Below are 25,108 nucleotides of genomic sequence, written 5' to 3' on the forward strand. Positions count from 1 at the left end.
CCAAATTTTTCGCTTCTATCCACGATCTTCCCTTTTTCAAGATTTTTTTTCTAGCATGTTGTCCCATATTTCCCGTGGTCTTCCCTTTATTCCTGGCATTTAACTTTTTCAAATTTTCTTAACCGGCACTACTCTATCCATTTTTTGTAGGCGATCCTATTATGTATTGATTCAACTTTTAAATATTTTTATATGCGAGTTTCTAAAATTTCTAGTTACTACTTTCACTATTGTATTTCATCTTTGTTGCTGCTCTCTGTCAATACCCAAGATATATAGCCATATCTAAGAATTCACCTTTTATATTGCTTTGTACATGTACGTTTTTGTTTCTTTGGAGATTCCTTTCCATTCTCTCTTCTCTTGTTTAATTCTAAATACTGTATTCCAACATAATTCCTAGGTATTGAAAGCAATTAATTTATACTATTTGCTCCTTCTCAATCCCAATTTCGATTTTTTCTATTACATTTGCCACTACCATAAATTTGATTTTCTTTATGTTCATTTTTACTCCGTTTTCTGTTTTAGTTGTTCAAATTTTCTTGTAGATCCTTCCGGTTTTCTACTATATATATCATCTGCAAAGGTGCGTCCGCGCTCTAGTTGTCAATATCCAATATAGAGTGGTTTCGTTTACTGCACTCCTAATGCCTCCTTGACGCCCTGCCCTGTATTGTGAACGTCTTTCATTTCATGTTTATTATTTCTTGTTTCTTTCTACAAGCATTTAAGGATTTGTTCTAAAAATGGTTTGTGTGCTTCTGTTTTTCTGAAAACTATTTTGTCTCTGTTTCTTCTATTTTAGCTCATAATGTCTTTTCTTCAGCTTTAGCGGTGTACCTAACAGGGATATTCCTCAATAATTATTGCAGTCCTTGCTGTCCCCCGTTTTGTATATTACACTATCAAACCCATTTTTAAAATTTATATTAATCAATAATAAGAAAATATGCTGGAAAAATAGTAAAGTTTAACCTAACTCACTTTTTAATTTGATTAAGGAATAATTAAACGCATAAATTAGGCTGGGCCAAAAAAATAAACCATTTTTTTCAAAGTATATCGAAAATATTATTTGGGTTGACAAAAAATGTTTTTTTTACCATCGAGTTAACTGAAATTGACTTTGAGACATTTTTTCAAGGGAATTTAATAGTCTACAAAAAAGACTTGAATTGATTTAAATTTTTTGTTTGATGAACTGTTTTTTCAAAACTACGCTTTGAAAATTGGTACGATTTCAAAATTTAGTTTCTAAGCTTTGGAATTTTGGAATTCACTTAAAAATAACTATCAGGAAAAACTGCAATAAAGATTCTTGGGGTAATTTAATTTACCTTTCTTAATATTTTAGCTAAATTCACTTCTTTGAAAGTTATTCAAAAATTGAAGTGAGAATGGTTTTCTTCGCTGTATATTCAATTTTTTGAGGCCCATTGAAAAATTTTCTCTTTTTATAGATAATAATTTTCATTTTATTGATGAAATATGAATAAACCCTAATATATTTTTAGATTTATTAGTAATAAAAAGTTATTTTGCATTTTCATTGTGTTTTAATAGCTTAAAAATGCAATTTTCCGAAGATCAATCAGCCTTTGTAGACTATGAATTCCCTTAAAAAAGTCCTCAAATCAATTTCATTTATCTTGATAGTCAAAAATATTGGAAAAATGTCAACAGTTGCAATGATAGACCTCTTATCAATATTTAGGGCTCAAATTCTCACAACTTTTTTTATGTTACCCCAAATAATATTTTCGAGATACTTTTAAAAAAAAATAGTTGATATTTTCGGCCCAGTCTAGTATAAATACATAAGATTTGTTAAAGGTACAACCCAGATCTGTTTGTTACAATAAACTGAATGTAAGAAAATCATAACTCATATTATTTTTTATATGTTTATAGCTATAATACATGACAGAAGTCCAAACATTTATTTTCTAGTGATTTAAATACAAAAAATATTAAACATTGTATAACATATCTTATTACAAACCACATGGCAGGAATATATGGTCTTTGGTTCTCCAATTCAACAAACCAAAAATTGTTGTTAAAATTTTAGTAAACGTTTTTTTTTTTTAATTTCCAGGAAGTGAACTCTAACGTGATTCCTAACCAGACTGTAAAAGATTTATTGAATGCCAATACTCTACCCCAAACTAATAATGCCAATGTTAATGTTATCCCGACACAACCTCCCTTAGTTAGAGATGTTAACGTAAACGTTGAAACGAACAATAAAAATGAGTCGACAATCAAACCTCCTGAAACAGTTACCAAACCTCTTAAAAATAAGGTTAGTATTCAATTCATATTTTGTAAATTCATTTTAACACAGTCCCAGCTCCTCTTAACTGTATTTTTAAGTTGAGAAGGCGTTTAGTACTGTAAGATTATACATTCTGCATAACTTTGTTACTCAATTGTTTTATTAATTGATGTAATTATAGATGCAGATACAAGTGTTTTACATTATTCAGTTCGATCGAATAATTCGAATCGTATTATTTTTTAATTCCAGATTGATATTACCGATATTGTTAGGGAAAAGCCTAAAAATATTAAACCTTATAATAGTAATAGTACGAAAGATGGAAACGACGAAACTGATAGGGCTGCAATATCGCAATCGAATGAAAAAATGGTTCAAGCTAAGAACGATGTGAATTCTAAAACAAGTGAGATTAGTAGGATAGAAACTAAATTACCTTATACTGAAGGTAAGTATTCAATATATAAAAAGCAAATACAAGAAGGTAAACTCTCTAGTAGTTCAAATGAACATCGGTAGGTTGTATAGTTTGAGAGACACCGCCTTGATAGCTGACTACAAAGAAATTGACATTTTAGGTGTCTAGACGTGAACTTGGTGTTCATGAGCCACTTTTTGTCGAGTATCAGAATTATTTTAATAGTAGTCAAATTTATTAGTATATCTGGTCATAGCTTAGATTCAAAACATCTTTTTGTGGCTTTCGTCCAGAATTTTCTCAAACCTCTTAGTGTTTATATTATTGAAAGACTTCGAAAATAGTTATTGAAACAAGGTATAATAAATAGAACGATTCGTACACAGTCCCAGCTCCTTGTAACTGTACATTAAGTTAGGAGGCGTTCAGTTACTGTAAAAGAAAATCTGTTGAACTTTATTATCTAATATAGTACAATAATTGGCATAATTATACCAACAGACACATTTTATTCAATAATTTTTGTGCTCTCATTTTTTTAAATTCTAATTTATTGACATAATATTATCTTTTAGGCCAATGGTCTCCTGCCAACCAATCAGGAGTGAAAAAATATAATAGAGATTTTCTACTGGCAGCTAAAGATCTACCTGCCAGTAAGATAATTCCCGATAACATCCCAGATTCTGTTTTGGCAGATGAAAAAGGAGTAAGTAGTTGATATTTTCTAAAATTATCGCGTAATTTGTTATTTGATTTTATTTATTGATTTTGTCCAGCACTGTTAAAAATTATGATCGACAGAGTTCAGGATGAAGATGGGAGTAAAACGTGGAGATAGTCTTAGTCTTCTCCTATTTATACTTGTTATGGATAGGATAATAAAAGAGAAGAACTATAAACTGTAGACAATAATTGGCTACAGAAATAGTATATGCAAACGATAGTAGATACATTTAATAAAATAGAATAGAATGCAAAAGATAAATCAAAAAAGTGGACTTGAATAATGAAAAATATAGAAGTCGGGGGAAAATAAAACAGCATATGAATGAAGTAGCAATGGATCGAAAAGAGTGGAATGAATAAAAGGATAAAAGAAGAATGAAAACCCACTAAAGATCATTGTTTATCTTACGTTTAGGAAAAGACAGTTTAAATCTAGGCATAAAATCCCTGCAACTGAACATCTGTTAACTACAACAATTCAAATGGTTTGCTGGAGATCATTTGAATTATTGGTCAAATGTAATCTTCTCAGATGAGTATAGATTATTCTTATTTGACAATGTCCCAGTATACAGAAAGACGAATAAAAAGTTTGTACAATGTGGCATACAAATAAAATAAGCTCTCCTGGTGGGTTTGGTAGCATTAGTATGAGGGGCCATACTGATAAGGCGATTATTGAGACAGGTAGTCAAGTACATTGTTGACATATTAGAACCACCACTCATACCTTTCCCACCTTTTCATTCAAAATCGACATTCAGGCAATGATATGGTTTGCTCTGACCCCCCAGCCCTTTCCTCAATTTTCAATAGAATCTTTGGGATTTAATTTACATGAGCTATTATAGGACTCATTTATAATGAAATCAGAAGTGTGCCTGGATGATTTCAACCTGTAATTTATGTCTAAGGAGGAAATACATGCTATATATAGGTCCTTTTCTACTTGGTTCATGTAGTAATTTTTAAGATAAATAATTTGAATTGTGTGTTCACTTTGCTAGGGGCTACACAAATATTTCTTAAATTACTAAAAAAAAAAAAGTTCAAATTAGTAAGGTGGCTTTTTGTTCTTAGCGATTGAGTGATGGCAGGCTATCAATGGGTGGAGGTAGAACTGATTTCAATCCTTCATTTAATAACTATGGCAGAAATAGTTCTCAAAAAGGAGTAAGTATATGGTTTCATTATTATTATTTATACAATTTTGAAAGAATTTCATAATGATGACAGTTTTGGAACTTGTTCCCTAAATCTTCTATGTAGGCTTTGATAGTGGGACTGAATATTCATTCAAATTGCCGATAATGACATTTTAGGTTATTATTTTTTCCTAATTATATTTTTGTTTTCAGACGTTGACCAATAGATTAAGCGGTAGTAAAATGGATAGAGGTAAAGGTAACAAGGGTGGAAGTTTGGTAAAACCTCCAATGAAAGTTTCCATTTCTGTAAGAGAAGAGGTTAAATTGCATGAATCTGAGAACGCTTGGCGACCTGCCAGGTTTAGCAAGGGAGAATTCCAGACAGAAGATGATAAGAAAACCGAAGAATTGTACAGGTTGGTTTCGGTTATAATTTCCATCTAAAATCTATCCTTAAAGTGTTTCCAATGATGTGAACTAAATCGCTAGGGGGTGATTTTACTGCTGACGGTGGTAGCCAGTACAATCTTACATGGTTGTATTTCTGTAGTGAAATTGTGTGGCCCTGTGTGCGCAAGATTATGAGAGCTGAGGGAACAAATAATTCCATTAAAAAAAAGATACAATGGAAGAAAGGTGTAAAATTAACGTTTGATCAAATTTTAGGAAAGTAAGAGGAATACTCAACAAATTAACTCCTCAAAAATTCGAAACCTTATTACAACAAATTAAAAACCTTTCTATTGATACGACTGAACGTTTGCAAGGTGTTATAGATTTAGTTTTCGAAAAGGCCGTCGATGAGCCGAATTTTTCCGTTGCGTACGCCAGCATGTGTGGACAATTAGCCCTTCTGCAAGTAAGTTTCATCCTTTTTATCATTAATCAAGAAATTGTTTTGAATTTTTGCTGTATTTTCAATGCACAGATATTTATAGCACATAAGTATACTAGTGAGCAAAAAAACGACTCATACAAAAAATCTGCTTCCATTGTTTTTCAGATTTTAACATTCCTAAACCATTAGTCAGATTATCAAACGAAACGTAATTTTAAACAACGAAAAAGGGTTATAATTAATAGTAAAGCTTGAATAGGCCAAAATAATAATTTATTTGAAATTAAACAATTAATCCGATCGTTTTTCCATAGATCGAATGAGTTTATTTACTTGATCTTGTTCGAAGGTATTCCATTACTCGATACTCTGTTTTTGCTACACTTTTAGCTACATCAAGGGTAGGTTCCGGGCCCATTGGTGAGTTGCTTTTGTTGCCAAGACTTTCTTACACTCCAGAACAAGCCTAGAGCACACCTTTTCGGCCGTTATGGTTTGTATGACAGCTCTAATATCCGAGCAGATTGAAATTACTGTGTTCCAAGCGAAAAAGATTCGCTTATTCTGGGGTTTCCTCCGGAGAAACCTGCTCTGATATTCCTCCTGGAGCCGTCTGTGTATCAAGTGGCTCCATTATTCATTATACTGGGCTCACCAATCCACTTCTTTCACTCTGTGATGTGGGACTAATCGATGTGAAATGCTCAGAAAGATTTACCGTAGTATTGAAGAAGTTTGAGTGTACAGAAGATGAACATATTGTGTGAGCACTCAAGTATAACCAATATAATAAAAGCACAGTGAGCTAGATTGCTGGAAAAACGTGAAGAAGGGGGTAAAAAAGAAGAGGAGAAGGAGGACATATGAAAAAATAACTTTGGCTTAAACCCTTTGATGTCATTAGTCAAGCTGTGAGACTTGCCCAAATGTTTAAACCGCGCTAGTGTAAATTTTTGGCACTCATAGATAATGCATGCACCAACGGCACTCCGAATCGTCCGTGATTCCCATGGTATGGAGATGGCATTTAGATGACCGTGTTCGGTTAAAACTCCAACTATTTGAATTTCGCCCTTATAGCAGTTGTTTGACGTGAGATGCACAAGGTCCACCTATGTACCTTTAATTCTCTCATCCATCTCTGCCGAGCCCTCCTGCAAGAAACATTACAACATTTTATATCATTTAGAAGCTAATACCATTAACTAAGAAGAAAATACTAAGAAAACTACAGTTTTTTTTTGCAGTGACTTGCGATTGCCTGCGAGGATTTTTTTGCTCACGAATTCATAGAAAAATGGATATTTATTATTTTTCTAGTATTTTTTGCAATTTGAATAAATTCGGTAGAATCGAATTTAACCATTCAAAATAAATCTAATTCTTGTGATTTAAAAAAAAATTGAATGTGATGGAGCAATTCTGACTCCATAAATGGATCCAGCTGGTCAAATACATGGAAATATATATGGATCAGAGCCTTTTTTTTATTTTTGTGTCCTGAATTATCATATATCGATACCAGTGAGAGAGGATAGACTTTTAGTTTAATTCGAATTCAGTAACTCTCACCATGAATTCAGTGAAGTCTGTTTCACTTTAACTTAAATTCGATTTATGAATAAAAACAAAAATGACATGATGCTTCTAAGAAAGTAGTGGACTGAATAAAAATGTGGTCACTTTTTGTAACTGATTTTTTTAAGGCAGTTCCAAAACAATTTTGTCAAGTTTGATTTCTTCCTTAAAATTGTTTAACTATTTTTAGGTGCCGGTACATACAGGCGATAAACAAGAATATGTCAATTTCCGAAAACTTCTTATTACTAGATGTCAAGTAGAATTTGAAAAACAATCTTTAGATGAAAGTATACGAAATAGTAAAATAAAAGAAATAGAAGAATGTACGGATCCCGAAAAGAAAAAAGATCTAGCTTTTGATTTGGAAGAGTACGATAGAAGACTGAGGATGAAATCAGTTGGCAATATTAGATTTATAGGTATGTTTTTTTTACTCGTAATTTTCTGAGTCTTAGTTATTCATGTGATTTTTTTCTTCTTTTTAGGGGAATTATTTAAACAGAACATGCTCACTGTAAAAATAATGATGAGATGTTTGGAAAATTTATTAGAAAACAAAGACGAAGAGAGTTACGAGTGCCTGTGTAAATTATTGACAACAATAGGTAAAGAGTTAGACGCCAACCAATCTATTTCTCTTGATTCAATATTTACACAGATGAAGAATATCGCGAATAAAAAGGATTCAACTAACAAGATCAGTAGTAGAATTAGATTTATGTTACAGGTAAGATTTTTCATATTTATACCATCATCATCTTCCTCCAAGTACCTTAATAAAAAATAATTTTTATTAATGGTGTGTTTGGGAAGTACATAATATTTCTGAGATGCAATAGAAGTCGAATTTTCAACGACGTCTTCTAAAGAAACTCTGAATACAATAACAACTTTTTTTAAACCATCAGGGACACAGATATAAATTTCCTATTTCAGGATGTGATAGATCTTCGTGCCTCAAAATGGGTACCCAGAAGACAAGATTTAAATCCAAAGAAAATCGATCAAATCCAAAAAGAAGCCGAACAAGAACAATTAAATATCCAAATGATGAATTCAGCTCCGTTGCCATCTAGAAAAGACGACAGAGGTGGCATGGGAAATTCGGGAGGACCAGGAGGTTCGAAGGGAGGTAGATCTAGAAATGTTACGGCTGATGACGGTTGGACAATGCCTAACAGGGGGAAAAACAACTCTTTCTGTATTAAGAGTGATTTATTGAGGGGAGCAAGAACTGCGGTGAGTTATTTTTAATTAGCCATTTTGAATTCCAAGAATCTGAATTCACAATTTAGGCTCATTATTCCATTACAGAGAAAAGTAAAAAAAACTGAGTATATATCATTTTGTGTTTTCATTCTCTTCCATTCAACTTAACATAGCATTAATATCTGCAGTAAAACATTGGCTCTCGCTGGCCAGATTGATGACATTAGTCTTAAGCTGTCGCGGGCCGGATTGATGGCATTGACGGGTGGTATCTAGCCCGCGGAACTTGGATTGGAAACCCCTAATCTAAATTATTTGAAAAAAATGTTTATTCTGTCTTCCAAACTTTTTTTGTAAATAAGAATTAAATAAGTTTTTTCTTATAAATAAAATTTTGAATCTTCTGTATACACTTTCATGATACAACAACCTTATTACAAATTAGTAATAATTGTTATGTTTCAGCCTACGGCTGATGAACCACTTGGTGCTGCTATTATGTACAACAAGTGGCATATGGGTGCCGGTACCAATGTTAAAACACCTTCAAATCAAGTCAATATATATGCTGCATTAGAAAATATAGATGGCGATAGACGTACCAGTAAGTTTATAGTGTATTAAATATTGCAGTGAATTAATTTAGTGCATTTTATCTCAGGTTCTCGTCAAGGACAAAAGGAAATTTATATTTCCAAAGGTACAAGCCTCGAACGCGGTAATTATAAATACGATAGTCGGAGCGGTTCACGTTCTGGTTCGCAACATCGTTCGAACGATAGTTCTGCATCATCTTCACAACGAGGAACTCCTGCTCCTGTTTCGTTACCTCCACAAGCGGCAGTTTCCCGATCTCAACCGCAACAGTCGACGGCAACAACCACTCCACAAGCGACCCCCGCTACCGCTTTTACAGAAGAACAGTATTCAAGGCGGATGATCAACAGTTTGGATGAATATGTTAGTGGAAATTCCAGTTTGAATGAATATTTTATGGATATAAGTAGTTGCGTGCCGGTGTGGTACTTCCGAACTATGGTTACCGATAGTTATTTACATGTATTAGAAAAATCGCAACAAATGAGATTAAAGGCTGGAGAACTTTTCGCTAAATTAGTTGTTCAGGGTAAGATACCTTTAGATGTTTACTGCGCAGGATTGGCGGACATATTATCACTAGCCGACGATCTCACGATTGATATTCCAAAATTTTGGGATTATGTAGCTGAAATGTTGGGTAAGTCCACTAAATTTCTTCACTTATCAGGCGGGATTTATATTATTATGATTTTATCATTTCAGTTGATTCCATTATAGAGGACGCCGTACCTCTAAAGAGGCTACACAAAACTTTTGATGTGCTCATTAAACAAGGAAAAGCGGATCTGTTGTTGGCGCCGCTATTTAAGTTAGTTATTAGCAATAAAGGATCGCATTTTCTTCATAATCAATGGCAGGCGTCCAACCTACAACTGAGTGACTTTATGGATAACTCGAGTATAGAATCTTTCATTAGGGACAATGTGAGTTGTACAAGACACTTTTTAGAGTATAGTTTCGTTTTCGATGTAATTTTTTGAGATGCACTCAAATAGATTAAAAGAAGAATCTTTAGTTTTTTTTTTTGATAGTTTTTAAAAGAAAGATAAATTTTGACGTTTCGACTTTTCTTTCTTTCAAAATATATCAAAATATGTTCGTTAATGCAGTTCTATTTTTAATCAATACGATAAAAAAATATAGAACTGCATTATCAAGTCATTAAGTAACAGAATAAAATTTTTTAGGAGAGCAAAAAACGAAAATATTGCTTATTAAAAATGATCTGAACATTTGACAAAGCAGTCAGTTTATTAATCCTAAAATTTTATTTCAGCAATTGGAATTCTTATTAGGTGGTGGTACAGTACAGGTTGATCACAATCAATTATCGTTCGAGGAAATAAAAACAAAATTATCACAGTTCTTGGCAACTGGTAGAAATATAGATGAAATTCACGATTGGGTAATGGTAAGTTTAATTGAATGAAAATAAGTAAAATATAACAGCTGAACTGAATTTTATTCCAAAACTAAACATAAAAATAACAATTCCTGACAAGCATTTTTTGCAGGCGAACTTAGGAGAAAAGGGCGCTAAAGAAAACAAATTCATAAGAGCGTTGGCGACTGCGTTTTTTGAAGACGCTATCAATAAAAACAACAAATTTATACCTGACAAAATAGACCAGCACAATCATTTATTATTGAAATATGTTGATAATAAGCCTGGATTTGAACTAGAATGCCTTTACGCACTCCAAGCGCTTATCCATAAGATGGAGCATCCTCGAGGTAAGCAACTATATTTTTTTTTTAAATTAAATAGATAATTGACATATTTTTCTTATTATAGGACTTCTGCTTCAAATTTGCGATAAACTGTATGAGCTAGGCACATTTTCCCAAGAAAGTTTCATAGCTTGGGAACAAAGTCAGGATGCTGCAGAACAAGAAGGCAAAGGTAAGATTATATTTTGTTCAATGAAATTTTGCATATGAACGAATTATTGATATTCATAGTTTAACTTTGAATTTAATTTCATATTTTCGTCATAGGCAGAATCAAATCTCTCAAGCTTTTTCTAATCTTCCATAATTTGTCATCCTTGTAAAAACTTCCAATAAATTACACCCAAAGATCCTACTGTGTATGTACACGGCAATCATGAGATCAATCATCACATATGGGGAGTGAAGAGAAATACAATAACTGACAGACTCGCTCTAGTAGGGGCAGACAAACCCTTCATAGGATCTAAACTGTTATTTTTATTTATTATTTAATCTTTCATATTTTGTACTTTGATTGAAGATTGTTTTTGTTTGCAGGAGTGGCCCTGAAGCAGCTGACGTCTTTCTTTTGCCAGTTGAAAGAAAATGATGACGACGACGAATCGTCAGGATCTGATCCCTATACGGAAGATTAGGGAGGGATTTTAGTGATTGTGTAAATAGAAACTAAAGTGCTGGTGATTGCAGCATACAACTGTATAAAGACAATAATAAATTAATGAGTATAAATAAATAAATAACTAATTAAGAGAAACTCAGTGAGTGAGTCTAAAGTAAAAACTCTTATAAAAAAATTTATACAATTGTTTATACTATACATATATATATTATACATATATTTAATTATATACTATTAAAAAAACAGTTGTAAGTTGAAAGTGAGTGCGGGAAATGTTAAGAAAAAGTGCCCTCCGAATATTGAAAAAAAATTTAAATGTTAAAAGGACAAAAAAAATTTTAAATTTAAGCATAGACTCTGTGAACGCCCGTGAAAATATTTTCAAGAGGAAATCGAGAGAAATGCCAAGAAAAAGATGGATAACGGGTTCGGTAAAACGCGGCAGTTTTTTTTTTACTCTACTAGTGTTTATAATCGCAGTTATTGCCGATTGGGTGAGGTTAAAAAAATTTCAAACACATAGCGATGATACGATTATTAAATTATAATTGGTATCATCCGAAGTTGAATATTTTATTTGGAAAATGAGAAAAATGATATAATTTTTCATACATTTAACTAAAGAATTCCAACAATCATTGTAGATATTTCAATTTGAAAATTGGAATTGGAAAGTGAAATATCCAAAATGTTACAAATTTAGAAAAAAATATTTTAATTCATAATAGAAAGTACCCAACGTTTTTTTTTTCTTAATTACCCGAACCATATTTAGTATTTCACCAAATTATATTGGGTTGGCGACAAAGTAATTTCGATTTTGTAGAATAAAATAAAACAAAGAATAGTTTTTAATCAATTATATATTTTCCATTTTGCCATAGTTCTTTTAGCTTTATGATTCCGCGCTCAAAATTTCTGGTCCTTATCAGCAAAAAAATAAACCGGGTGCAATTGAAGGTCATCGTAATTTGTGAAAATTTGACCATTCAAAGAATTCTCAAACTTCGAAATAAATGGTAATCGGATGGTGCCAGATCAGGCCTGTATGGGGGATGTGATATCACTTCCCAACCAAGCTCCAATAGTTTCCCACGAGTTGCCAAAGATGTGTGAAGCCTTGCATTATCATGGTGGAACACTAAACCTTTCCGATTTGACAATTATGGTCGTTTTTCTCTGATTGCTTCTTCCAGTTTCATAAATTGTTGGCAGTAAACATCAAAATTCATCGTTTTGTTCCTTGGAAGTAGTTCAAAAAACACAATACCTTTGTAATCCTACCAAATAGACAGCATGGCTCTCTATCAGTAAAAATTGAAAGTAATTAATTGCTAAGATTATAATAAAACACCTTATTCTAATTAATGTCTTATTTGGTCTCACGAGAAGCCCAACGTAAATAAGGTAATTAGGGAACAGCATTTTTACACTAGAAGAGCAAAATAAAAGGGATTTATTCTTGGAAATATATATTTTATTTCCCAGAGGTGCTATTTTGAGCAATTTCTAAATTTAAAATGTTTGTTTGATATGCTATTTGAACCAAAAATTATATAAACGGATAGATCTGCCACTCTGTATAAAAATTTGACGACAAAGTTCGATCCTAGCGACATTTCTCCGACTGGCTCCTTACAAGTTATTCGTTTAATCCTTAGACAAGAAAAAAAGATTTCTATAATCAAAGATTTGACCTAAGATTCATATCCATGCTAACGCTGTAGATGCGCGGATATTTGAAAATTGTCTTGCAAGGTTTATTTGAAAATTGATTCACAATTTCGCGAGAAATTTGAAAATAACTCGAGTAATTTTAAATGCTCGAAGATAGTTGTCGCATTAAATTGTGAATGAAAATATAAATATTGAAACAGGATGATTATTATAATTTTTATTTTGTTTTTGACATTTTATATCTATAGCAGAGCATACACGGTCAATAAAACTGACAGTAGGTATTGATAAAAGTACTGAAGGTGCCCTTCTTCAGTATTTTCTGTGATTACACGATCATTATTACTGAAAGTATTACTGATGTTCGTTTAATTCACACGGTCATTATTACTGTCAATATTATTCGTCAGTTCCCGCTTTCCATCCTTTAGTAGATAACTTAACATGGATAGAGCCTGTTTGGCAATAGTTATAGCTTCTGCTGTTGTAAAAAAAAGAAAAAAAAGAAGAATATGGGTTAAGGATTGGCTGTTGGAAAGAGACAGGTACACCCATTTAAACCTATTGAATGAAATAGTAGTTAAAAATCCTGCAGATTTCAAAAATTATTTTCGAATGAGTGAAACAACGTTTTTAACTTTATTGGACATGGTTTCACCTCATATTAAAAAGCAAGACACTAATATGAGACAAAGTATCAGTCCAAAAGAGCGACTCGCTGTTACTTTGCGATACCTGGCGACAGGAAGAAATTTTGCTGACCTCAAGTTCTCAGCATTGATTTCCCCAGCAGCAATTAGTTCAATGATAATTGAAACATGTGAAACTCTCATCTATGTGCTTCGAGATTATATCAAGGTAAGTTGAACAAAAAAATTCAATTAGTAAAATATTTTATTAGTATGTATAGGCATTTATACACTTTACAAAATTTTATTTTATTCAGAAAATGTATGATAGTAGTCCTTCAAGTTATTTTTTGATGAAATGCCGTTATCATCGATTGGATCATAATTGTTATTATTGTTTAAAATCATAATTTTTTGGGGGGAAGTGGTGGTGGTAGAAGGGACATGGACTGGACTAGGAAGGGTTCCGTTCAGTATTTGGGAAGGATTTGATGAATGGAGGCAGGAAGATTGCGGCTCGTTGATTTTAACGGAGTTGTGATGCAGATTCCCCATTGTAGCCTCAAATAAAATGTCGTTTATGGCCTTTTCGGCAAGTATTTTTTGGGACGCATCCAAATTTTGCAATTTTGTAGCCCAAACTTTCGCTAAGTTAAGATTGTAATCTCCTTCTTTTTCCTTGGTCAGGTACTCACACGCTAAATTCAGCAAATCTGATTGTTTATTACATTTTTTTTGTTTTTTGGATTTTCTGTTGTAATTTATTGAAGTCGAAGGCTGAGTGATAACATCGTCCTCTGGAATTATGTTTGTAGTTTCTTGAGCCTAAAAAATAAAACAAGAGTTAAAAAATTCCTCGATGTTCATATTTCATGCTTTAAAAATGATTGACATTCTTTGTAACTAATTACAGCAAATTTTTATTACTACTAATAATAACAATCTTATTATTATTTAAAAAATATTTTTTTTTTTACAGCTTCCCTTAACAGAAGAGGAATGGTTATTAACTGCAGCAGAATTCAGCAAGAACTGCCACTTTCCTACTTGTCTCGGAGCTCTTGATGGAAAGCATATCGCCATAAAAAAACCGGCTAATACCTCCTCTCTGTATTATAATTATAAAGGACACTTTAGCATTGTTTTAATGGCATTGGTCAATGCAAATAAGGAATTTATAATGGTGGATGTAGGAGCTAATGGTAGGATCTCCGACGGTGGGGTCCTCTTTTATACAAAATTTTGGGATTTGTTTCTAAAAAAGCAATTGCATATTCCACCTCCCACAAAGTTACCAGGTTCAGAGGATTATTTTCCTTACGTTTTTGTGGCAGATGAGGCCTTTGCTTTGCACTGCAACCTTATGAAACCATACCCTCAAAAAAAATGTACAAAGGAGCAAGATACTTTCAATAAACGACTGTCCACAGCTCGATGTGTAGTCGAAAATGCCTTTGGCATTCTCGCATCAAGATTTGGTGTGTTTCAAAAGCCAATAAATCTTGGTCCTGACAAAGCAACAAAAATTACACTAGCATGCTGCTATCTGCATAATTACTTAAAAAAGGAATCTCTAAACTTTAGTGCACAAAACGAAATTGAAAGCATAGATGTAGGGGCTAGTCTTCGTGAAGAACATAGTAGGAATGCAAGCGACGCAAAATCCACAAGGGATAAATATTGTACATATTTTAATCTTACATAATAATTTGTCATAATACTTTTGCAAATGTTAATTTTTTATTTCAAAAAATTTAATACTGAAATTTATGGTAAAAACCAAACAATCAAAATCATACCTGTTCCTCTTCCTCGTTTTCCACATCAATCGACGAGTGGGTTTCGAATGGCTGCTCGATTTTATCAAGAAATTGAAGAGCATAAAATACCCATGACGACGGAGTGTAAATGTCTTCGGTACCACATCCAGACCTTTAATAACATAATAAATTCATTTCATATTTTCTTTTTTATATAATTATTATAAAAACAACTATACCTAATGCCTAAATAAAATTTTACTAAGAAAATCAAAATGTTGGTATATATTCTCACCTTTTCGAAGATTCAATTTTCTTAAGTTCTTTTCGAAAATTTGATCTTAATGTATTTATTTTTTTCCTGACATCGGAAATTTCCGCGTTAGGTTTTATTTTTTTGTACAAAGGCAATAATTTATTTAAGGCTTCCATCCTTTTATTTTTTTTCATGTAATTTGGATCTGTGGAGCTCCACAATTCGGGCATGGATTCAAAAGTATGAATAAATAATTTAAGATCTTCGTCCATATTATCCTCCATCTGCAAATTATTTAACAAAATGTAAATGAAGTTATGATTAATATTTTCGTTATTAACCCTCCGAGTACCATGGGGTCCTTTTGGGACCCAACACTTTTACGAGAATTTAACTTTCTCTGCTGTATGACCTTTGTAAACTCCGTTTTAAAATATTGTTTCTTCAGAAAATACAAGAAAAAACAAGTTGCACCTTTTATTTATTTTTGGGCATAAGTTAAAAGATGAGTAAACTTGAAGGTAAAATTCATTATTAGCATTCAAAAACATGTGAAAGTACCAAGTTTCAACTTCCTATTCAATAACCCAAGATTTAAAATGGAAAAAAATATTTGGGGTCCAAAAAGGACCCCTGTGGTACTTGACTTTCATGAGGACCGTGGTACCCAGAGGGTTAAATTCACAGTATTTTAAAAATAATCTTGTACTTACTTTGGATGCACGAGTTTTTGCACAATTTAATAACTGAGGAAGATAAATTTATCGTAATTAAACTTAATTTAACTTAATTTAAATAACGTAATTTAACTTAAATTCGTAAGAAAATAAGCAGGCTTCACGTTTTCAGAGAAAATAAACGGCAACTCTACAAAAAGCAAACCAACGTCGAACTCCAAGATTTCATCAATTAGATGGCACGTGTTTTCACAACCTAAACCCGCCTCATTACTGAAGAATGAAGCAAACCCGGCCACACGGTCATTATTACTGTCAGTATCCCCACTACTCGGCGACCAGAACTGAGGAATGAATGGATTGAAGCATCAATCTTCAGTACCCTCTTCAGTACTTCAATACCTCGGATTACACGATCAGTATTACTGACAATATTTTTCGATACTGTCAGTATTATTGACCGTGTATGCTCTGCTTATATCCACAAACAAAAAATTTTCCTTCACACTTTAGCAGGCTTAGGACAGGAGATGTTGGCGTGTTTAAAAAATGTTTGTACATGGTACATACAATGGTATATAAAAAACTGATTTTATAACCATGGATAATCTTGTCTTTCTTGCAGCTTTCCTTATACAGGGTGCGGCAGCATAACTTCCTTTTTTCAAAAGTTAATAAAACTTATTGTATGAATCAGAAAATTTTTATTCGTTTTTTATAATACAGGCACATACATAAAGTTTTGTTTTACTGAGTTTTGAAGATCAAATCAGTTAGGTGACGTCCCCCATTCTCCATACACTGAGTAAACCGATTTCTGGCGTTTGTCATGACTCTTGCCAGCATAGCAGGCGTTATGTTGGCAATTTCTTCCTGGATGTTCGTCTTCAAATCTTGTAGGGTCCTTGGACGGTTCACATACACACGGGATTTCAAAAAACCCCATAGGAAATAATCACAAGGGGTCAAATCGGGAGAGCGGGCTGGCCACTCCAAATCGCCCCTAATTGAGATAAGGCGCTCTGGGAAGTGTTCCCTCAAAACAGCCATCGATGTTCTTGAAGTGTGTGCCGTTGCTCCGTCTTGTTGGAACCAAGTGTCCCCTAAGTCCAACTCATCTAGCCGTGGGAAAAAAAATTCCTGTAACATGTTTACATACCGGTGCGAATTCACTGTCACTGTGACTTCATTTTCCTCAAAGAACCAGGGACCAATAATTCCACGTGAGTAAATTGCACACCACACTGTGACTTTAGGTGAATGCAAAGGCCGTTGATGCAATTGTCGAGGATTGGTATCAGCCCAGTAGCGCATGTTTTGTTTGTTTACGGATCCACACAAATGAAAATGGGCTTCATCACTAAAAAAAACAATAGCGTCCTCAGGAACGACTTCCAGAAAAACCTCACACGCGTTCCTCCGAGAATTGAAGTCACGTTCAGAAAGTTCCTGCACAATTGCCATCTTGTATGGATGAAAATGAAGATCATCATGAAGTATTCTCCTCACAGAACGATCGGAAAGTCCAAGGGCAGACGCATGTTTGCGCGCAGAACGCCGTGGTGATCGCAACACTGAAGTTCTAACTAACTCAATGTTCTCCGGTGATCTAATGGGCCGAGGGACTCCAGTTCTTCGTCTTGTCACACTTGCAGTTTGTCTGAACGTAGTGACCCACGTAACAATTCCGGGACAGGGGCCAAGGGGGCTAAATTAAAGCGATTCCGAAAGGCGCGCTGGGTTGCGATCACAGAACATCCGCTCGAAAAGTAAACCTCAACGGCAAACGCACGCTCCTCACTGTTCCAACGCATGATGGCGACTGAACTGTGCCGGGACAAAACTTTATAGTCCCCCCTCTCGAACGAGACCACTAGCACTCCGTTACGACATCTACCGACTAAATGGCGAACTTTTTAAAAAAGGAAGTTATGCTGCCGCACCCTGTATTAATGAATTTGCCTTAATTAACACAAGTGGCATTTGAGACTTTTGAATAATTTCTTCGCTACTGAACCTGCCACATAAGGAGTGACAAGATCTACCCTGTATATTTTGAGCTTCTATTGAATGGTTTATAAATTGGGACATTGACTTTTGGAGTTATTAGTTCAATAGGTGTTTCACTGAGGAAATTTTTAAAAGTATCCAATGCCACTGTTGAAAAGTCGTCTTCACAATTAAATCCTGGCGAATGTTTAGACATGAAATTTACAATTAAAGACTTTGTGGACGAAACAAATGCAGCACATGAAGGATTCGTATTCCTAATGCCAAAGAAATTTTCAATAGCATTTTGATTTAAGTTTCTGGCACTCAAATATTTGAATCCTTCTTGCCCCAACTTTTGTCAAATGTACACAAATCCTCTAATCGTGAATGATAGTTTTTTAATTGATTGTGTTATACATCTGAAAATCTTTTTTGATGGGTCTATAAAATGAAATGAATTAAAACTGGTAGTGCATTGAGCCAAGTATCTAGATGTTTGGATGTGGCAGTGATAATTCCCCTCAATTCTTTCCCTAAAGGAGGATTTAACAGATTTCCATTATGACTGTGGAACAACGTGTCCATAAATCTGCAGTTTCAGTTGCTTTGGGATTTAATAATTTTTACTAAATCTACAGTTTTTGTGGAGTGCTCACAAAAATAAAATGCTATCGGTTGTTTCCAGCTTCTACGTGTACCTTTAACCATAAAAAGTAGAGCATGAGCTCTCCTATCCCCTTTTCCAAAATCAATTAACCCTTCAAAACAATCTGCCACCCGATTATATGTGAGCCCAGTATCTAATGACATTTCATCAAATATTAATACGCAATATTTATCAAGACTGAAACTGAAAGGCATACGATTTAATAACCTAATTAATGTTCTTCGACTCGGTAAAGAAAATATTTTGGAAAGAAATCTGTAACCTTTTCCACTATTCTTGTAACAGGATAATGAAAATATCTTGTCATCTAAGGTAAATCTTCTTCCTCTGCTGAAATGTGGGTCCAATCTCTATATTTTCAGTTAATCAAATATTTACAAAAGTTTACACAACTTTTATGGGGTTGACTCAATGTAACAGGAGCTAAATATTTTCTTCGTTCATGCAATTTATGAGTAGATTTTGAAGGAATCGATAATGGAATTCGTAGATATTGGCAGATATGATACAAATTAACTATTATACCTCATACTATAGAGTTTGCTTTGAAAAATACTTACAGGATCAATTTTGTCTTCATGTTTTCTTGAAAAAAAAGGCATCACCAAACCAATAGATTAAATAAATTTCTAGAACTTTCCCATATTTCGGTTTTCTCCTTGCTAAGAACTAACCGAGATACAAACAGTTCAATCGGTACCAAATCCAGAAAACATCAACATTCACCATGTAAAGAGATTATTTTTCAAAAATGTTGTCTCTATTTCCGTTGTCTTGTATTTCCCATGGATTTATGGTGATAACTAAATTCTTATTTGACATCAAAATTCATGTGAGACATTCACATTATTTGACAAACATGTTTGTGAAACACTGCATTTGTCAATTAGAAAATCACAGCATTCACAATCAGTCAAGTAATAAACTACCAACAGTTTTCTAGACTATTTAAGGAAATTTACTTTTTTATCATAATTTAAAATTGTTTTAATGAAATTGGACTAAATGGATTTATGTTCATTTGAAAATTAGCTGTGGAGTTTTAACAGATGTTAATGTGAAACTTTTTCAAAGTGGTATCGTCCAATGAGGCACGACGAGCCTATCTGAGACCTATGTACTCAATAGTCCTGCAGCCTCCCACTATAAATATGAAACTTTGTTGGAATTAAATAAAATTAATATTCGAATTACTATTTTTTTTTTTCTATTTAAGAAAATTCCTAAATGCCCTTTTTCATTTCATCGTTAACTGAATAAACTACTAACTTGGAATGATTGGTTTGAAAATCTTCACACTAAAAACTTAATATATACATTTTTTTTTCGATAAATAATCTTTTGTTAAATTTTGATATCAAAATGGTTGGTAATTTTTTTGTATGATCGGCAGTTTCTGCGTATTATTGTATAATTCAATTAATGTATTTATGTACTATTTATTTTATATTTGGATACTTTTTATTCATGTTATTTTAGCTAATATTTTCGTTTTTCCGATTCTTCCCGGGTCTATCTGTGTTTTTAATTGAAATGATATCGTCATTTATTTCTTGTTATTGGTGAATAATATGTTATCTTCTGGTAGGGTAGTAGTATGAATGATACTCATTTTCATCCCCCAAAGTATTTAATTTTTTTTTAAATTTAAATTGCCAGCAAATAAGTTTTATATAAAATTATGTTTTTCTTTCAAATTGGTTGATTTTTTTTATTAGAATGTGAGATTAAAATAGAGGAATTTTTAAGAAAATCTGGATAATTTTTTTTTAAATTTTTCAATATAAAATAGTTTAGTTTTCACAAATTGATATTTTCAAACGCACTTCCCACCTTATATAACTTTAGTCACATATTTTTAATAACTGTCATCGATAACTAACGTTATTTTACAAGAAAATAACAGGAAATAATTTACAAACTTTTCTCATTCCAAAATCCTCAAGCAAATCTATTCTGAATCCGTTCCTGTCCTTTTAATTTGCCGAATCCTTCTATTAACATCATTTTTCAAAACAGTGTAATTTGTGCCTGCGTAGACCCCACACTGAAATCACAGTTCATAAAAAACACAGTTGTTTCGAAAAAAAAAAAATATTCACTTTAATAACATTCCCAGCCTCTAATAAATAGTCGACTAAACTGTAGTACCAACGACACACTCTTTAAGGCTAGTACAGACCAGAATACAAAAAATTGCCGATATTTTTTAACATATTGTCAACAATGTTCAAAAAATGGAGGAGACTTCCTGCTGGTGCATGTGACATATTTATCGGTTCAAATCAAGATCGTGTTGTTCGAAAAGTGGAGGAGATAGTTTATGCGGGAGATTGTGCTGCATTCTTCAATATTGGTGGAAATGCTGAGGAAAGAAAAAAGAAGAAGTTGTATTTAGAAACAAGGAACTATCCATGGGGATAATTTGCTGTTTGAGCTACTGATAGCTTGTTTTGCAATTCTGTCGGATTAAATCTAATTTCAAAAAAACTTCTACGGCCCCTAGTCTCCAAAAATATCAACTACCATACAATGATTCTTGTCTTTCTATTGTAGTATAACCCACCTTTATCTTCCAATGCGTGTTTTTTCATGTTTCTGTCTTGGTGGCTGAAGTTTTATTTAAAAAATTCATCCAATGTCTCTCATATTTATTTTTATATGCTTATTATTTTTATTTTCTTTCTTTTCCCTTCTCCAATCGCAATGATTTTGTTCCAAAAATCTCTGTTATTGTCTTTATGGTAATTTGCTAATTCTTCTCACGAATTGTTTCTATTTTTTATTTTTTTATTTCTTTCTGATATTTTTCGTTTTTGTCATATTTCTTCTATATAATTTAGGTACTGAAAAGATGTATGTATTTAAATTTTTGTAAATTTCCTATATGAAAATTTCATTACATTGACCAATATTACCAAGAACCAATAAAAAATTATCCAGCAAGTTTTGTTTGTAATTTTTACAAATTAAAAATTAAGTTAAGACTTAAAGTTACTAATATTTGAAGATATTCTACTACTGACTCTACAGGATTGTCAAATGATGTTAAATTATCCTTTGATTTGTTATGTATAGAGACAGGCAGTAGCTCATTACGATTTAGAATAAAATTTTTCTAGATATATTGTACTTTTTTTAAGCTATTAATAAGAACTAAAATATTTTGAGTTACTGCGGTCTAGTCAGAAAATATGTTGTATTAATAAATATTGTGAAAATGTTTTTTATGAAACTTTTACAATATTTTATGATTGATTTGTACATAGACTTCCTCGAGAATAAAAATGCGTTTGAACAGAGTGTTTTCCACTGTCTGTGTTTCATTTATAACCAAATGTAAATTTGATAATAAAAAAAGGAAAATCACCTAATCAATAACATTTCTTCAATAAAAAAAACTATTATCAAATATATACAAGGAATGTATTGAATTAAGTTTGCAAATCAAATATATGTGAGAAGTATTATTAGAAATGGTTTCGGAAACTATTTCCAGCTCTCTGTGCTTGCTCAAAAAAAGTTTATTTAAATTGCAATAATAGAAACTACATTCAGAATCTCTGGGGTTCGTTTATAAGAATTGTTAGACAGAGAAATTTAAGTTTAAATAAAAATCTGGAATCATTTAGTTCATAATTAAGTTAATGAGGACCCGTTGCTCAGATATGTCTTTTGAATAGTATCCCCATTTAAAACTGTCAAAGACTGATATCAACCCAATTTTTATTCCGTGTCTTTAAGTGATGTATCCGACAATTAAGTTTAGTTTTGAGATGATGGATAAATAATCTGATGTCAGTCTTCTTCTCCTTGATAATAGAACAATACTCAAAAGCTGAATTAAGTTATGAGGGGTACCAATTTGATGGGCGAGAATATCAATCGAAACAGAGTGAGTATTCGTTCGAAAAAATGGTTAGTTTAGGAATTGGTGCAAATATATTTAACCAGGTATGGAACTTTCCCTAAATTTACCGGGAGACCTAATAAAAAATAGAAAATATATGCAGGAGAAGGATGGTCTTTTATAATGAGGACAATGTGTAAAAGTGCAATGTAGGACTGTAGGAATGCAACCCTTATTTTAAAATTAAAAGGCAAGTTTTTATTTTTATTAAAATTTTTGGATTTCTGTACTTATTTTACCTAACGTTGCCATTTGACAAAACGTGTTTTTTTAAAAATAAACGTTCATATAGAAAAAAATATACTGTTTGTATTAGTTTAGTAATGTTGATTTTTTAATGGTTTATTTTCGGGATCTCATGTTTATTTTACAAGATAAATAATAATATTTGAAATGTACACATAGTATTGAGTTACATTTACTATCTCCTCATCTTCTAATTACACTAAAAATTGAAAAAAAACTCTTCATTTAAGTTACCAACCAAAAGTTATTTACATAAAAAATTATCTGAATTTTTTGTTCAAGTTAAAAAAAAGCTTCAACTTTTTTCTCCGGATGAAAAAGGTTGTTTGAATACTAAAAAACAATGAATCAACTACTTTAACAATGTATGCAATAACATCATGGAATTATATCAAATTGTATAAGTTTAATACTTAATAATGTTCGAAAATTTTAGGTTATGTCAAAACAGATTTGTATCTATAGATTTTAATATTGTATCATTTGATTTAATTATAATTGGCCATAAATTAGAAAAAAAACTGTTTTGTTTGTTTGTAAACACTTGAATATTAATTTTTTTCTTCGCTCTAACTTTTATTTGTCAAATATTAATTCTCTAGAATCTAGATATATATAGCTATAAAAAAGTAGCTTTTTGTTCAAATTAGTTTTATACAATAAATTTTATGCTTAAACTGAAATTGATTGAAAATTATAAATATACTTTCTACTTACCAATAAACTGACATTTTCAACTCCACATCCACTTATATCACAGACAGACGCACTTCAATTGGTTTCTACTACATTCACGATTAATAAAAAAAGTTTTTTATCTATTGGAGTCGACAGAGCCGTTCTTCACACATATACAAAATGGAAAAAATATATTTGAGTCGATTTATGAGGATGTAATAACGATTTTTTTAGAATGAGACCTGAGATATCAGAAGTTTTAATAATCTATAGAAAATAAAGTAGTTTTGTTGACTGTCATTCTTCATAATTCTTTTGTTTTAGTAAAAGGTTCATATGAAAAATAGCCCAATTTTTTTTTATTATTACATTACATATTTTCAAAATAAAGCACATACAGATTATAGGTATAAATATAATTTGTATACCATACGTATAGCATAAAAGAATAATTCTCCTCCGGAATGGCTACCTGCGCGAAGAAATGCGGTAACGTTCTCGGCATCCAAAGATGGACTACTGATTGTTGTTTATGTTGTATTATATATTTAAAATATAAATTTCACTAACCAAAAATAAACGCAATAAGTAAATATGAAAGTCCTTAGTTATTCGAGGTGAATTGATTTATTAAATTAAACAGTCCGCGTTTTTGCTATTATTGTTTTCGATTTGGACATTGTTGTAGGTCGAAAAAAAATTAGTTACCCAGATATCGCCTTTAATTCAACTTAAAATTTGGAAAGAAAACGTAATAACTTTTTTCATAACTCCGCAGCACCATTAAGAAATAATAATTAAAATTTTTAGGTTATGAATATTGTTATTATCTTAGACTAAGAAAAAGGTTATGAAGTAAGATTAAACACAGGGACGGCCTGACTGTAAAATAGAAATTTCGTGTTTGAAAAAAAATTAATAATTAGTATTATGAATTTTTCCTTTAAATAGAATATAGTTTTGTTGATTTTCTGGGTTTCTTCTATTAAGGATTATCATGAACGGACTATCAACTTTGAATTCTTCTTCTGGAGACAAACAGTCAAACATTATTGTAATATCTGAAAATTACCAATATGTTATCTGAGTTTGTACTTCTTAATAATACAAATAAACTAGTATAGCATTAGTTGCACTGAAATTTAAACATTTTGAAGTTCTGAGGAACATTCATGACAAAAACCAGTCGAAAAAGGTGATATAACATGCCAATAGTTTCGTTTTGATTATTTTCAAATAATACATCGAGTTCTAAGCTCCTTTTTACCCAGATCATTAAATCTACTTGTTTTCTCTTGATTTTTTCTCAGCCGTATTCCTGTTTTTCGCAAATGCCAAATTTAAGGCAGAACAAATAATTTACATTTTGTACAAAATAAAATTTTACTTTCTAACACACCACATATAAAGAAATATGAATTGTTTTAGAAAAACCAGTATATACAGTGTGGAAGTG

At 32.1% G+C, this 25,108-nt stretch overlaps 4 protein-coding genes across 7 annotated transcripts in view; 2 read left to right on the top strand and 2 right to left on the bottom strand.

The window, feature by feature from the left end:
- Window positions 1-22,121, top strand: part of LOC130901168 (eukaryotic translation initiation factor 4 gamma 1-like) — a 63,001-nt gene extending 40,880 nt beyond the window's left edge. For all 4 annotated transcript variants that reach the window (XM_057812307.1, XM_057812308.1, XM_057812309.1 and 1 more), the window contains 16 exons: window positions 2,102-2,308; window positions 2,534-2,732; window positions 3,278-3,411; window positions 4,512-4,604; window positions 4,790-4,995; window positions 5,246-5,438; window positions 7,186-7,417; window positions 7,484-7,725; window positions 7,935-8,237; window positions 8,673-8,811; window positions 8,869-9,444; window positions 9,510-9,730; window positions 10,084-10,218; window positions 10,322-10,541; window positions 10,603-10,710; window positions 11,079-22,121. In XM_057812307.1, the coding sequence (XP_057668290.1) occupies window positions 2,102-2,308; window positions 2,534-2,732; window positions 3,278-3,411; window positions 4,512-4,604; window positions 4,790-4,995; window positions 5,246-5,438; window positions 7,186-7,417; window positions 7,484-7,725; window positions 7,935-8,237; window positions 8,673-8,811; window positions 8,869-9,444; window positions 9,510-9,730; window positions 10,084-10,218; window positions 10,322-10,541; window positions 10,603-10,710; window positions 11,079-11,176 (3,306 nt within the window). In that variant the 3' untranslated portion in view covers window positions 11,177-22,121. The remainder of the gene's footprint in view (window positions 1-2,101; window positions 2,309-2,533; window positions 2,733-3,277; window positions 3,412-4,511; window positions 4,605-4,789; window positions 4,996-5,245; window positions 5,439-7,185; window positions 7,418-7,483; window positions 7,726-7,934; window positions 8,238-8,672; window positions 8,812-8,868; window positions 9,445-9,509; window positions 9,731-10,083; window positions 10,219-10,321; window positions 10,542-10,602; window positions 10,711-11,078) is intronic.
- LOC130901173 (putative nuclease HARBI1) lies at window positions 13,282-22,121 on the top strand. The gene is made up of 2 exons (XM_057812338.1): window positions 13,282-13,695; window positions 14,446-22,121. The coding sequence occupies exons 1-2, from the start codon at window positions 13,282-13,284 to the stop codon at window positions 15,169-15,171; spliced, it is 1,140 nt and encodes a 379-aa protein (XP_057668321.1). The 3' UTR covers window positions 15,172-22,121.
- On the bottom strand, window positions 13,719-16,330 carry LOC130901175 (uncharacterized). Its single transcript, XM_057812341.1, has 4 exons — window positions 16,196-16,330; window positions 15,522-15,766; window positions 15,266-15,398; window positions 13,719-14,291 (listed from the first exon to the last, which is right to left on the bottom strand). The coding sequence occupies exons 2-4, from the start codon at window positions 15,764-15,766 to the stop codon at window positions 13,776-13,778; spliced, it is 894 nt and encodes a 297-aa protein (XP_057668324.1). The 5' UTR covers window positions 16,196-16,330; the 3' UTR covers window positions 13,719-13,775.
- LOC130901172 (antichymotrypsin-2-like) overlaps window positions 22,116-25,108 on the bottom strand; it is a 52,620-nt gene continuing 49,627 nt past the window's right edge. Inside the window, exon 5 of the mRNA XM_057812319.1 lies at window positions 22,116-24,713. The gene's annotated coding sequence lies outside the window, so the exon portion shown is untranslated. The remainder of the gene's footprint in view (window positions 24,714-25,108) is intronic.

Source organism: Diorhabda carinulata, chromosome X (assembly GCF_026250575.1).
Source record: "Diorhabda carinulata isolate Delta chromosome X, icDioCari1.1, whole genome shotgun sequence".
NCBI lineage: Eukaryota > Metazoa > Arthropoda > Insecta > Coleoptera > Chrysomelidae > Diorhabda > Diorhabda carinulata.